Genomic DNA, 16,301 nt, shown 5'->3' with positions numbered 1-16,301 from the left:
CAGCTTTGTTCTTTTTGTTCAGAATTGCTTTGGCTATTTAGGGTCTTTTATGGTCCCATACAAAGTTTAGAATTTTTTTTACCAATGTCATTGGTATTTTGATAGGGACTTCACTGAATCTGTAGGTTGCTTTGGGTAGTATAATTATTTTACAATAATAATTATTCCAACCCATGAGCATGAATGTTTTTTCATTTGTACGTATCTTCTTCCACTTCTTTCAGCAGTGTTTTGTAGTTTTCTCTGAAGAGGTCTTTCACCTCCTTGGTTAAATTTATTCCTTGGTATTTTATTAATTTTTTGTAGCTGTTTTAAATGAGACTGGCTTCTTAACTTCTTTTTCAGCTAGTCTGTTGTTTGTGTATAGAAATGCTACTTTTTGTGTTGATTTTATATCCTGCAACTTTACCAAATTTGTTTCTCAGTTCTAAGTTCTTTGGTTTTTTTGGTAGAGTGTTCAAGTCTCTCTTCCTGCCTGTATTTTCCTTACAATCTCTCTGCTGCGGTACCTAAGGTACTTCATTTGTATGTCCAGATCTGCTGATGTACTCTCATGGTGGAGTTCAATGTTTCTCTGCCCTCTGTATTTCCTACAAATGGCCAGCTGATAGACTTGACCAGACTCATGATGAATTGATCTCTTTGACAAAACAGTAGATGGTAGAGTGTTTTTACACCAGAAGGAAAATAACATCTGCTCTTTTTCTTCTTGTGATGTTAGCAGTCTTCGATGCTCACCGCCTAGATCCATTCGTTCACCAAAGCTATAAAATGGTGGTATTGCAATTCTGTGATTTCTTTTTCATTTAATTGAAATCGCTCTTCTATATCTACTATTTTGTTAACCAGAGGTACATTCATATAGGAAAAGCAGGATAAATTGCTTCTTTCTTGTATTTATCAATATTCAAAGTAATAAATTGGTTGCCATCATGCTCCAATCTAAGAGTAACCAATTCCTTTTTAAAATATCATTATGAACTCAAGAATTTAAATACATTTCACAGGTTTCTACCAATCTCTGGCCAGTGAGAATTCTGCAGTTATTTCGCCAGTCTCTCTGAAATGACCCTAAATAGTCTTTAACAGCCTCCTTACTATCTGGTATGACAATGTTCCAGCTCATCGTGTACATTTCTTGCCCCAAACCTAGAATCAGCGATTTTGCCAGAAAGGCTTGGTTTCTTTTCAGGTGGAATGGTTTTCCCAACAATCTGGGTGCTACAGAAGTTCACTGCAGACAGTACTATAAATGTTCAATTGGTACCCAAATGGGCATTTCTGATCTAGTCCTCTTCAGTGTTCACAGTCAGGAAACAAACACACACATTGGGTACATACATTTTTGAAAGATAAAATACCTAATAAGCACATATTAGTAGGTAACTTTCAATTAAAATATGAAATTATCAGTTTTACTTAACCTCTACAGTATTACATCTGTATTTCCTTTCTTGCAAACTAAGAATCTACCATATGCAGGAGCAATATAACATGTCCTAATGCTCACTTACTTGATACAACAATATACAGTCTCAGAATAACAATATTAATTATAACCACACCAATGTAGTTATTGTAAGAATTAAATTTCTAGCTAGGCATGGTAGACACTTTGGCAGACCGAGGCAGGAGGATCATTTGAGTCCAAGAGTTCAACACCAGCTGGGAAACATGGTGAAACCCCATCTCTACTAAAAATACAAAAAATTAGTCGGGTGTGGTGGTGTGCACCTCTAGTCCCAGCTACTTGGGAGGCTGAAGTGGAAGGACAGCTTGAGCCCACGAGGCAAAGAGGCAGAGGTTGCAGTGAACAGATTCTGCCACCGCCTCAGAATTCAAGCAATTCTCCTGCCCCAGGCTTCCAAGTGACTGGGATTATCGGCGCCTACCACCACGCCTAGCTAATCATTGTATTTTCAGTAGAGACGGGGTTTCACCATGTTGGCCAGGTTGTTCTCAAACTTCTAACTTCAGGTGATCTGCCCACATCAGCCTCCCAAAGTGCTGGGATTGTAGGTGTGAGACATTGTGCCAGGTCACAAATCTTCTTTTAAGAAACTTTTCCTATAGTTGTTCATAGCTGTTCTACTCCCTTGCTTTTCTTTTTAGAGTCTTATTATCTGTATGTTGTTTCTTCTTTGCTTGTATTCAATATTTGTCATTTTCTCTCAAATCATTGTCTTTCTGTATTTCTTTTTGGTCTTCAAATATTTCCACCTTTTGACCTCTATTTAAAGGCCTTTTGGTTTATTCAACTTTGTGTCCCTTCTAGTTTTCTTTTCTGAAGTGATTTTTTTCTTTTAATTCTTTCTTGAGTTCTATCATTGCAGTTTCTGATTTTTTTTTTTTGAGAGGGAGTTTTGCTCTTGTCACCTAGGCTGGAGTGCAATGGTGCATCTTGGCTCACTGCAACCTCCACCTCCTGGATTCAAGTGATTTTACTGCCTCAGCATCCTGCATAGCTGGGATTACAGGTGTGCACCACCACATCCAGCAAATTTTTGTATTTTTAGTAGAGACGGGGTTTCACCATGTTGGCCAGCCTGGTCTCGAACTCCTGACCTCAGGTGATCTGCCTGCCTCAGCCTCCCAAAGTTATGGGATTATAGGCACGAGTCATTTCTGAATTTTTCTAATCTTATGTTGTTCTTTCACATGTGATATTGTTTTCTTCAATGACTTCTGACTCATTTATTCATTTGAAATTTCATGAAAAAATGTATTAGAGATGTGACAAACAATTCCTAAAAGACTGACTTTTCCAGAAAACTAGCTACACAATGTATTGCATCTGTCATGTCAAAATGTGCACTAGACACAAATATAAAAACCATGCAACAAGTCACCATTCTTCAACAAATTGAACAAAGATAAAATGCCTAAGGAACAACATGGATGACTTGCAAAGAACAGGCTATTTAAACACTATTAAAAAAAGAAGCACAAATGGATGAGTGTGTTTAGTTATACACTGAACTGAACCTTTGACGACAGGAATCACAGCATTTTGTCATATAGCATGAATACATATTATAAAAGTATGTAGGGGTCGGGCCAGGCGTGGTGGCTCACGCCTGTAATCCCAGGACTCTGGGAGGCCGAGGGGGGTGGATCACGAGGTCAAGAGATCAAGACCATCCTGGTCAACATGGTGAAACCCCGTCTCTACTAAAAATACAAAAAATTAGCTGGGCATGGTGGCGCGTGCCTGTAATCCCAGCTACTCAGGAGGCTGAGGCAGGAGAATTGCCTGAACCCAGGAGGCGGAGGTTGCAGTGAGCCAAGATCATGCCATTGCACTCCAGCCTGGGTAACAAGAGTGAAACTCCGTCTCAAAAAAAAAAAAAAAAAAAAGTATGTAGGGGTCAAAGGAATAGAACCAGTAGCACTCAAAAGCAGCTCTGTCAGCTAGACAATAAAATACTCTACAGCATGTGCCTCTGTTGTCGACTGTTGAATACACGGGCAGCAATTTTGAAATGAAAAAAAAGGTAAGAGAAGAAGAAAAAAGGAGCTATTACTCCTTTTATTTTCTCTGTTTAAAATCAAACAGAAAAGAAACACAATTTTCATACAATAACATCTTCAAAGTACATCATTTGTACAAGAGAAAGGCTAAGAACAAAAATGTGTTTACAGAGATGCAAACATAAGTGAGTGAGAGCGCCACTCACACAGCTTTCTGATGGTACTCAGGAGGAGCCATTCATAATTGCTCGGCACTATAAAAGGCTGCATAATTTTTTGCCAGGTACTTTAGGAAACTGAAGATATTCAGTGATAAAACAAGGCTTGGCCAGGGGCGGTGGCTCATGCCTGTAATCCCAGCACCTTGGAAGGCCAAGGTGGGCGCATCATGAGGTCAGGAGTTCGAGACCAGCCTAACCAACGTGGTGAAACCTCGTCTGTACTAAAAATACAAAAATTAGCTGGGTGTGGTGGTGTGCGCCTGCAATCCCAGCTACTCAGGAGGCTGAGGCAGGAAAATCGCTTGAACCTGGGAGGCAGAGGTTGAGGTGAGCCAAGATCGCGCCACTGTACTCCAGCATGGGCAACAGAGTGAGACTCCGTCTCAAAAAACAAAAACAAAGCAAGGCTATTCTCATCCAGAGGTGTATAGGCCAACATCCCTCCAATTCATACATCAGTAGATGTGGCACTCCACACACCTGGGACATGGATGCCTCAGGGTGATCTGTAAGAATTTCAGCATACTGTGTTCTGTCAAATTTGTAAAGTAGCTGGGTGCCCAACAACATGTTGAAGTATTCTTCTATCCCTGCCACAACTTCATTAACAGCATACTCATTATCTGTTTCCAGGAAATTTCTTGTAATTTGCATAATCATGGAGAATAGAATCTACATTCTTCTTGGCAGAAAGATAAAAGAGCTGTTTTCGTCTGGTAATTTTCAGCTCTTCTGGAATCTTTACTTTAGCTTCAACTCTGTTCATGAATGTGTCCTCATTTTCAAGAGTAGGGTCTACCCGGGCCCTTTTCTTCCAAGAAAACTGAAGCATCTCACTGTTACTGCCACCATCTCATTTCCAGGTATTTTCTGTTTGTTCTTTTCTGTTTTCACTTCAACATTTTTTCTGTTGCAGACCAGATGCCTTCTTTCTTGGGCAGCCCTCTCATCTTCCCCTCTGCATACTACTCCTGATTGGTTTTTTGACGTTCTCGCTGTTTCTGCAAATTGGTGTCCATATATTTGAGTACTCTGCTCTCTGGATCCCATGAATCCCAATTTTTATTCCAACCACTGTAATATATAAAGTATTTCATTTGTTTGTCCTTTATGGCAACCCTTATCCATTTTGCTTCATAAAGAAGAGGCTCATGAAAGCACAGCACTTGTTCACCTTCTTGGAATTAAGGCTTTGGGTCCTGCTTCCACGTCATTTATAAGTGATTCGCAGCCTCCTCCTTCTCCAGCTCATTTCATAATAGAGGACTGATCTGTTCTGTGGTCATGTTTTTCTGGGGTGCTTTTGTTTATATGGACATTATTTTGTTCCTCCTTCCTTTTTCCTTTATAATAACTTTAAATGGGATTTCACCTTGATACTTTTCTGTTTCTCTTGTCTATGTAAAATTAGTGTTCCTGAACTTTTAAAATAAAGCAGAGTTCAAGGTAGTTTTTCTAATGTCACAGAATTCATGCGTCTTATTGTTTTCACATAATGTTCAAAAACCTGGTAAGCTGCTTTCTGAGATCTACTAGCCATTGACCTTCCCATCCTTATCTGAACCTTCTTTCCTTCGCCTCCTGTTCTCTATTCTACTGCCCCTATCCTGCTCAACTTTGATTATTCTGACCTATTCAGTTTTGTTTTAATCAGTGTGGTGCTCTGTCCTGAATGAGCATTCTGGCAGGTTCATTTCAGTAGTTCCATTTTGAGAGTTCATTGGGGCTAGGCTGCTCTAGCTTCTTCTGTCTTTACCATAGTCACACTGTACTTGCCTAATATTGGAGTGGGCAACCCTCCCACCCTTCCATTTCAGCTGCTGTTCTTAAAATAACCCATCATCTTGTCCAGCACATAGTTGTGGCTATTCTGGCGTTCCTCCGCTTTCAAATCTTAGGAGACACCCTATTAAGTCTCTCTGCTTACTCTTGTATAGACAGTGATAACATAGGTCTTGTGGCTGTTGGTGGTTTGCCGTTATCTGGTTGTACTTTCAAATGCCTAAGACTATAGTCAATTTTATCCATGTTTTTGGATTTGCTACCTAGTTTTAGTTAAAAACAAAAACAAGAAAACTATGACATGACCACATCCATCTTCCTAGAGTCCCCGCATAGCCAGATTTGAGGTCAAAAACAACACTTGTTTTTATATTCGTCATATACTTAAATTTTGACACTTAAATTTATTTTAAGCCATATTGTTGTACGTCATTTCACTCTTTTTTGAAAGAAGGCAAAAAATACTCCATGATTACAAAAAAGTTTAAACTTTTCCTGGTTTTCAATACTTCTAAATGCTCCTTATTCCTGGTTCAGAGAATTGACAAGTGTTCACACTTTGAAAAAATCTTTCAATTACCAAAAACTCTAATCTAGTGGGGTCTCAGATTGAGACCAAAAACCAAAATTGTCATAAAATACAAGAATGCAAATATAAAATATCTTTAAAAATCTGAACATAATCTGGGAAGAAATTCCATGTTTACGTATTATAGACTTTGTCTTCCTTGAGCACTGAAATGTATGGTACTTGCAGTAGGTTTTCTCCTTGTCCAGGGATGAGCAAACTGTAGTCCACAGACTGACTATGCTACAAATAAACTTTTACACCAGGTGCTGTGGCTGATACCTGTAATTTTAGCACTTTGGGAGGCCAAGGCCAGTGAATCACCTGGAGCTCAGGAGATCAAGACCTGCCTGGGCAATATGGTGAGACCCCCCCATCTTTACAAAAAATATAAAAATTAGCCAGGCATGATGGCATGCACCTATAGTCCCAAGCTACTTGGGAGGATGAGGCAGGAAGATCACCTGAGCCCAGGAGACAGAGGTTGCAGTGAGCTGAGATCACACTACTGTATTCCAGCCTGGGTGACAGAGTGAGACTCTGTCTAAAATAAATAAATACATAATAAATAAAGTTTTGCTGGAACACGGCCATGCCTATTCCCTTACGCATTACTATAGCTGCTTTTAAATGACACTAGCAGAAGTAGTTGAAGCAGAGATCATAAGCCTAAAATATTTACTATCTCAGCCTTCACAGAAAATGTTGGCCAAACCCTGTCCTAGTGCAGAGATTTATCAAACAAATTCCATTAGCAGGACTTGGGGGCGTTACTGGTAATTTTGAGTGAAACAACTCTTTGTTGTACTGATGGCCACCGCACTGCAGGATGTTTAGCAACCTTGGACCTCCTCTCTCCCCCGGAACTAAAACACTAGTAGCACTCCCAGTCCTTGGGTTAGACAAAATTCTCCACATGTTTCCAAACACAAGGAATAAAGATGCTATCCCTGGTAGAGAACCACTGAAGAACTAAGTTAGCTCAGAGTAAGAAAAGAGGAAACACAGTCTGTAAATTCTAAATGCTATTAAGATGGATGATAAATGTAATTACTTTTAAAGCACTTTTGAAGAGCTAACTAAAAGACTTCCCCTTTGGGACTTAGTAAAAAATAAACATATTTCTTAATAAAATTAGGTTTTGTACTTTTACTATATCAAGGCTTCATGGCATTTTCTTAAAAATTTTTTTTAATCTTATAAAGCAATCTTACCGATTTGTTCCATCCAGATTTGATTTGTGGATGAAATTAAGTTTTGCATCTGCCCAGTAAAGCTTTCGTTCTTCATAATCCACAGTCAGTCCATTTGGCCAGTAAATATCACTGTTTACTATAATGAAGCGACTTGAACCATCCATTCCAGCACGTTCTATCTTTGGCACTTCTCCCCAGTCTGTCCAGTACATGAACCTAAACATCATAAAAATAATTAAAGCCATGACAGAGCAGATAACAATCAAATACTCTGTAATTATTACTATTAAAAACAGCTCATTTCAGGGACACCAAAACTAAAACCCTTAGAAAGTGTATTTTAAAATTTTAATATCTACCATTGTAACTACGCTGGTAATATCTGATTCAGACAAGTATCATCAAGGATACAAAACTACTGAATTGAAATGTATTGGTAAAAAGGATACTTACACCATTTCAATGTATCCCCCCACAGATTACTTATTAACAACAAAGAAGAAAGTGATAACTTTAGAGAAAATAAAGCCAGTGGATACCACCTTAACTGAGTCATCTAAAGTAACATCACCAATAGGGGAGCAAACTGACATTACATACCTCTTTATATGATATACCTTTATAGAACATAGTGTCTTTTTTTTTTTTTTTTTTTGAGACGGAGTTTCGCTCTTGTTACTCAGGCTGGAGTGCAATGGCACAATCTCGGCTCACCGCAACCTCCACCTCCTGGGTTCAGGCAATTCTCCTGCCTCAGCCTCCTGAGTAGCTGGGATTACAGGCACACGCCACCATGCCCAGCTATATAGAACATAGTGTCTTTTATATGATCTCTCTTGCGTACTGTTTCTGCCCCCCAAAAATGCATAACCCAAATAAAATGATGAGGAAACAGTCATTCAAGTTGAGAGACACTATAAAACAGTTGACCTTTAACAACATCAATGTCATAAAAAGTTAAAAAAAAAAAAAAAAAAGGCTGAGGAACCTTAATCTAGATTTGAGAAGAGCAAAGAGACATGATAACTACAGTAAGTATATGATCCTGGACTGACATGAGAAAAAAATGCTATGAAGACATAATTTGGGGGAAAAGGCAAAACTAATGTAGTGTCAAATTACACAGTTGTAGTGTACTAATGTTACATTTCCTAAATATACTTACTGTGTTGTACTTAGGATATATATGAGTTTGCTGTACTACTTTTGCTTCTATTCCACAAGTTTGAAGATTTTTCAAATTCAAAAGTGAAAAGTCTAAAAGTCTCATTACAGAAAAAGAAATTTTTCCGTGATGTAAAGAAAAACTCTGTGAGGCGCAGTGGCTCACGCCTGTAATCCCAGCACTTTGGGAGGCCAAGGCAGGCAGATTACCTGAGGTCAGGAGTTCAAGACCAGCCTGACCAACATGGCGAAACCCCATCTCTACAAAAATACAAAAAAAAAAAAAAAAAAAATTAACTGGGTGTGGTGGTTGGCACCTGTAACCCAGCTACTCAGGAGGCTGAAGCAGGAGAATCATTTGAACCTGGGAGGTGGTGGTTGGAGTAAGCCAAGATCGCACCATTGCACTCCAGCCTGGGCAACAAGAGCAAAACTCCATCCCAAAAAAAGAAAAACTCTTAATGTATTATTCTTCACTTAAAAGCATATTTCAAAAGTTAATGATGGGCCAGGAGCAGTGGCTCACATCTGTAATCCTAGCACTTTGGGAGGCCAAGGCTGATGGATCACTTCATGTCAGGAGTTCAAGACCAGCCTGGCCAACATAGTGAAACCCCATATATACTAAAAATATAAAAATTAGTCAGGCATGGTGGCAGGAGCCTGTAATCCTGCCAGGAGCCTGAGGCAGGAGAATCGCTTGAATCCAGGAGACGAAGGTTGCAGTGAGCTGAGATTGTGTCACTGCACTCCATCCAGCCTGGGCAACAGAGCACGACTGCCTCAAAAAAAGGGGGGAGGGGCGGTTAATGAGGGTGCTATGAAACAGATCAGGCACTCAATAAATGTGTTGAACCCAACTGAAATTCAGATATAAATTTTACTCAAATAATTGGTGAAACAGAAATACTGAAATGAATCTACTTATGCATATTGATATCTCCACTATTTTATTAGAACTGCTTACTCAAAGAAATTATGAGAGGAGAATATCATGTAGGGGAGTAAATAATCCTTCTAGATACAAGGCGCTCTGCTAATAGCTTTACATACATTATCTTAAGCCTTAAGCAACCTTACCAAATATCATTTGTTCATTACCACATTTTGATGAGAAAACAGAAATGTAAGCACATCACTCAAAGTCACACTGCTAACAAATGAAGAACAGAAATTCATACCTACATCTCTTAAATTCTAAAGTCAATGCTTACATCATATGTCAGAGTCTTGATATTTTTTAAGGAATAGAAAGCAAAATGCTCCCCAAATTGGGGACAATGATTGGACACTATCCAGAATGAGGGATATGAACTAAATTAATAGGATAAAACTGTAGCCATGAGCTGTATAACAATGTGGTCAACAATAAACCATATAAAAAATGGTGGTCTTATAAAACTACCATACTGTATTGTGACTACCCATTTTCTATGTTTAGACACACCAATACCATTGTGTTACAATTGCCACCACATTCGGTATAGCAGCATGCTGTACAGGTTCATAGCCTAGGAGCAATAACCTATCTTACACAGCCTAGATGTACAGTAGGCTGTACCATCTAGGTTTGTATAACACTCTATGTTCACACGATGATGAAATCACTCAACATTTCTCATGATGTGTCCCTATTGTTAAGCGACACACAACTGTATCTAGAAAGGCAGACAAGACCATATTTTCATTTTTATTCTGAGAACAACATAAAGGCGCTTCAAGACTTTTAAAATTGGAGGTGATGAGCAGGTGTGGTGACTCATGCCTGTAATTCTAGCACATTGGGAGGCTGAGGCAGGACTGCCTTAGGCCAGGAGTTCAAGAACAGCCTGGGCAACACAGCAAGACACTGTCTCTATTTTTTAAAATTAATAATAATAAAATTGGAGGTGAAATGACTGACTTTGTGTTTTTAGGAGGGAGGAAAAAATGGCTGCAGTGAGGGAAAAAACTAGAGGAAAACTTAAAAGAATCCTGAGAGTCCAGGTCTTCCAAACAGATTCTGTGAGTTCAGGAAATTCTCTCCGGTAAAAGCAATGAAAAAAGGACAAGAGTGTCAAAACTAACCACCAAAGCCTCCAAAAACTGATCAAAAGACATATAACAAAGTGAGAAGCATCTACTGAAGACAAGTCTACTGAATATCAATAAGAACTATGGTATTTCAGCCAGGGGCTTTTCCTATTTCCATCTATACTGCCGGGTTTATGGCATAAATGTTCTACTGTAGGCAAACACCGCAGGCCATAAGGAGTGGTAGCTATCCTTTCCTGCAAGAGGTGACTGCCCTTATTTGGTACAAAGCATAGAAAAAAATCTATACCCAGGAATGTTGTTGAAAACAAGAGTGTTTTCAGTGGCAGGCATCAGGAGGATCATTATCTAAGTGACATTGATGGGGACAAGCAACCAAATGGCAAACTAGCCAGAAATCTAACAGGAAGATCCTAGGAAAGAGACTGCCAACAAGAGCCTTAAGTGGATATTCATCCTTGGTAGTCAGGAAGGCTGTGTGCATGTGCAAGGCTCCCACAAAAAGAACATTTACAAGCTAGTCTCTGGCTGAATATGGGTCAAATTTGAAACTGCCTAAAATTTTAAGACATTCTCCAAACCATAAACAGATACACAGGAAAATGGAGGAACACTAATTTGCTGGTGTTTAGGAACAACCTTTAAGCAATCGTTAGCTGACCACTATGGTAACAGTGACACAGAGGCAATTCCTCAAAAGCCCGGCATAATAAATATTTTAAAAGGAAAACAGACAACAGAAGTAATCCAGGAAAGTCATTAAACACACACTACAACAGCAACAAGCCCAGGGAAGGGTCAGAATCCAGAATCCATATTCACTATAATATATCCATACAATGGAATACTATTCAGCAATATAAAAGAACTAACTACTTATCAATGGCAAGGATGACTTTTTAAAATTATGTTGAACAAAAGAAGCCACACATAAAAGAGTACCTACTACATGATCCCATTATATGAAGCTGTAGATGTAAAATCCAAAAAACTAATCTCTAGTAATAAAAACCAGATTTTCAGTTACTGGGGAGGAGTAAGGGATCTGGAGTGGAACGTCTGTCTTAGGCATGTTTATCAAAACCCATTAAACAGTCAACAAAAAAATATGAATTTTTTGCAGGTAAATTCTAACTCACTAAAGTTCCTTAAAACATGAATAAGAAAGACTATTTTAAAAAGTTAATTCAAAGGTAACTTTTCTTGGAAACCTTTCCCAGCTTATTCAGGCAAAGTTATTCCCACCTATGATCTCTTGGCATGTTTTGTTATACTACAGTACTTATCAGAGTCTGTAGATAAATTACAAAGAACTCAAATGTAAAGACTAGGTGTTACTACTGCATCACAATTACTGACACATTGCACATATTTTTTTTTAAATAAAGATGAATAGAGACCTTGTGTTTTCCATTTTCAATTTCTCCTCTCTCTCACCCCCAACTCAATGCACACTGAAATGGGTAAAGGAAGACACATGAAATGCTCCAAGAAGAGAAAGTAGTACAAAAAGTTAATAACCTAAGCATAGGGACAGCCAGAAACAGTGAAATAGTTTTGTGTGCATGTCTATTATAACATATGAACTAGATTCCTCTCAGGATCTCTTTAATATGCAAATCAAATGAGATTTCCATCTCGATGGAGTAATACAGTTAAAAAGTCCACAGCACAGTTCATTAGCCACCTCCCATCTTGTATTAATACATAAAATAAAAACTACCAGTATCTTCAAGCAAACAAGTGTAAGAGAAATAAGAAGTTATTGTCACTACGATATCTCTAATCTATACTCTGCACTGTGTGTGCAACACGCATATACTAGAGAGTACATGATACAAAGCTGGAAATGTTGCCACGGATGGCTGGGCTGACCAGAAGCAATCTGCACACTATCAAGATGGAAAATGCAATAAGAGCTACTGTCTTTTTTGTACAATATAATTTAGGTAGGTTTCCTAACTGTCACTAAACTAAGTGTCTAGTTTATGGTGAAATAAAATGTTACAAATGAGGGAGTCAGCCTAACAAGATTTTAGAAATGAATAAAAGTATTTGCATATCACTATGTATCAAAGCAAATGGAGAATTCCTTCACTGTTCAACCCTAAAAAATAAATCAAGTCATGTTATTTCAAGGATAAGACTCAGATAAAGATTTCAACTACAGTAAGTAAAACGAAGGCATTTGTCAGATGAGAACTTGATGAAAAGTTAGCATTTTTAAATAAAGATTACAGCTGTGCCTTCATTTTTGCAAATATTTAAAATACAAAGGAATAAATTTCCTCTATAAACACTAACAGTTTCATTATGTGATTAACTTTTAAGTTAAAAAGCTCATTACAAATGTAACTGAGAAAGCAATTAGGACACAGGAAATTTTAAAAAGAAGTATTTTTTAAGTTACCAAAGTATTGTTCAATTTTCTTAAGGTTTTGAGCACCTATTAGGAGCTAAGCACCATGCTTGATATAGGGAATATGGAAATAAGCACGGCCAAACTATTGCCCTTATGAAATCTGCAATGTAGACAAGGAATGGCAAGTATATCGAGAAAAGTATAAAAAGGAGGCTCAGAGAGTATAGAGAAGCGACACCCAGTCAAGTCAATGGATGTAAGAATCATCAATAAAACATACCAGAGAAAGTAAATATTTTATTTAGGCAGTTGCCAAAATAGGAAACTGTGTTCCAGGAAGAGGACATGGCATATGAAGTCATGATATATTCAATAAACAGCAAGATCGTCAATGGAGCTGCAGCATATTGTGATGTACATTGCCAATGAAAGAAATACCACGTTTATTATTTTGCTATACTAATAAACTTGGACTCCAGTAACAATAACATTGAGGGACTGGCTAGAAGAAGAAGAAACTAGAAAAAAGTAGGCAGAAAACTGAAATATTCTAAATAAGAACTAATGAAGGCAACAAAAGTTGAGGGCTGGATCAACATGAAAGAAGAACGAGAAAGGATGGACAAGGACGGCTCCTAAGATTTGCAAATGTGAATGGGTGTGTACTGGTGTCATTCAACATAATAAGGAATTAGACAGACACGGTTTGGGAGGGCAAGATGATGAGGTTAAATATGGATGAACTGAAGCATACTCACCTCATTGTTTTTCCTTCGGTATCCAGACCACCAGTCAATAGAACAACAGAAAAATCAGTATAAAAATAAACGAAAGTTGATTACAAAAGGTAAATAAAGTAAAAAGGATATTAACAAAGAGCTGGTCTATAGCAACAGGGCAAAATAAATCACAGTTAAGAGTTGCATATGAAACCAAGTTAATCCCGAAGTGGTGAGCCATGCTAATTCTAAAAACATTCATGTGACAGATGTAACTAACTCTGAAAGGACCTATAAAAAGCCACAGGTCCTCAAAAATATTTTGTTGCCATGAAATTTATTTTGGGGGAAACTTTGAAAAATCACATAAATCATTAAACAAATTGAAAATGCAGCCAGTGAAAATAGTTGTGATTTTAATGGGAGAAAGAAAAGTACCATGTAAAATTCACATCCTTCCTGTTCCTGACCCCTAAACTTAATTCCTGACCGCCTGTTCCTGTCTTACTCTGATTAGCACATTAGGCTCTAAGTGAAGAGGAGGTTGAAAAATTTATGAATTTCTGCTTCCTGATAGAAGTAAAAAGAAAAAAAGAATTGTGAAGAAATTGCATACACTTCTGTGCTTCCCCTCCACTTGATCATATGTTGGCATCGTATTTTAAAAATAAGTAGAAACAGCCAGGTGCAGTGGCTCATGCCTGTAATCCCAGCACTTTGGGAAGCTGAGGTGGGCGGATCATGAGGTCAGGAGTTCGAGACCAGCCTGGCCAACATGGTGAAACCCCCATATCCACTAAAAATACAAAAATTAGCTGGGCGTGGTGGCAGGCACCTGTAATTCCAGCTGCTTGGGAGGCTGAGGCAGGAGAATCGCTTGAACCTGGAAGGCTGGGGCTGCAGTGAGCTGAGGTCATGCTACTGTGCTTCAGTCTCGGCAACAGAACAAGACTCTGTCTCAAAAAAAAAAACTGAACAAGACTTTGTCTCAAAAAAAAAAAAAAAAGTGTCTGGAATGGAATTAAAAATGGTTTGGGAGGGCAAGATGATGAGTTCAAATATGGGGGAAATGCAGCATTCTAACCTCACCATTTCTGTATCCAGAGCAGGGACAGCTCTGTTATCCCATGTTTTTATTTGTCCCTCCATAGGGGTAATAATTCTACTTAATTACTCGCTTGTGATAATATGCATCATCATGAAATTCTGCATGTATAAGAACCTCATGAACAACCTTAAGCACCCAGTCTAGTTGATTAATTTTAAAAAGCCAGTGGACATAATGCAAAGAATATATTTAATTCAGAAATAACAATGGTAAACCACTACTAGAAGATTATAACCTGAAAGCAAGTAACAGATTACATCAGTTCCCAACTATCATCAAACAAAATGCCAACTCTAATAATTTTTCAAAATTGCTGTTAGACGTCATTCCTCTTTCCAAAGAAAGAGGATGCAATCAAAGGTGATGCATTTTGAGCACCTCTTAAATTTAATAAAAATGAAACATTAACTGTCGGGAATGCCTCCCTTCAAGCACACTCTCCTCTGTACTCCCACATGTTATTCTGACACTATGCTCCAGGTATAAACTACATCTCTGTACATTCCAAATACAGTATTAGGACTGTTTACCCATATGTTTTCCGCCATTCTAGATGGGTCCTTGACAACAAGGATTTCGTTTTATTTTTTGTTGTACCCCCATCCTAGAACAATCAAGCATAATGCCAAGTACACAATCAGCACTGAAATACTTAATATTGGACTACACTCACCTGCTCATGAGCATCTTTTATCTGTCTTATTGCCAAGGCCATATCCTTGAAAAATACAGGTAGAATTTCATTTTAATGACTACATTATTCTACTATGCTTCAGTTACATGCTGCTTGCTATTCCTTGAATGTGCAAAGGCATGAAGAGAGCCTGGCACATAGTATTTCTACTGACTAAAAAGTATTACCCACTTCCACATGTGTCCCTTTAGCCAGCAACTGCTCAGCATGCTCAGCTAACATGCACCACCCTAAAACAGCACCACCACCATCCAAGTGAAAGTGAATACTCTCTCCTTAGTGCCCCACCATACAGATTTCTATAGCAATACTTACAAAGCTTTACTGGTTTGTTCAAAATACTTCTATATAATCAGTCTCTTTATATATTTTGCAACTAGTTTGTCTCAGAAGGTATACTAGAATACCCCATCACTCAAATCTGGAAGCTATATATGCTTCAATGACTTTTTCATTAAATGGTCTCATAAAGAGAATTTTACTCTTTTCAAGGTAAATTTATTTCAGTCGTGCTTTATGAGAACTTCAATTACCCTTCTAATAAATATATCAAAATTAGTTTCTGAGAAGAATCTTGTCCTTGACCTTAAGGATTCTTTCAACTTACTTATCCAGCTCACCTCACTTGCTTTAACTGATTGCACTTTGCAATCAGATACTGCAGGCACAAATGCCAAAGAAATGTGTCACTGTAGATATTAGAAAGATGTTGCTGAATATATTTTTCATTATATCATATAGCAGCTTCTTTAGAGGACTAATGGAAAGAAACTGGTTTCATCATCCAGAGTGAAGGTGATTTTTTTCAGTGAACAGCTTTTATCTAAAGGACATTAACTCATACTTGTTAATTTTCTTCTCTAAAGAATTTGGCTTAAAATCAGATTTGTGTAGAAGTATATGGGAATTAATGACATATGTTTTGGTATACAAATTTTCACTCCTGGTCTCATCTTACATTTACACTCTTATTTTCACATCT

General features: G+C 38.0%; 1 protein-coding gene and 1 pseudogene across 6 annotated transcripts in view; both read right to left on the bottom strand.

The window, feature by feature from the left end:
- The window catches only part of LRP6 (LDL receptor related protein 6), a 151,182-nt gene that overhangs the window by 81,214 nt on the left and 53,667 nt on the right, over nt 1–16,301 (bottom strand). For all 6 annotated transcript variants that reach the window (XM_078338294.1, XM_078338296.1, XM_002752136.6 and 3 more), the window contains one exon: nt 7,257–7,454. In XM_078338294.1, the coding sequence (XP_078194420.1) occupies nt 7,257–7,450 (194 nt within the window). In that variant the 5' untranslated portion in view covers nt 7,451–7,454. The remainder of the gene's footprint in view (nt 1–7,256; nt 7,455–16,301) is intronic.
- Nucleotides 3,539–5,051, bottom strand: LOC100390530 (mortality factor 4-like protein 1; annotated as a pseudogene).

The sequence above is a fragment of the Callithrix jacchus genome, chromosome 9 (assembly GCF_049354715.1).
Source record: "Callithrix jacchus isolate 240 chromosome 9, calJac240_pri, whole genome shotgun sequence".
NCBI lineage: Eukaryota > Metazoa > Chordata > Mammalia > Primates > Cebidae > Callithrix > Callithrix jacchus.
The sequence above is the reverse complement of the archived record's forward strand: the minus strand, read 5'-3'. Positions and strand labels throughout refer to the sequence as shown.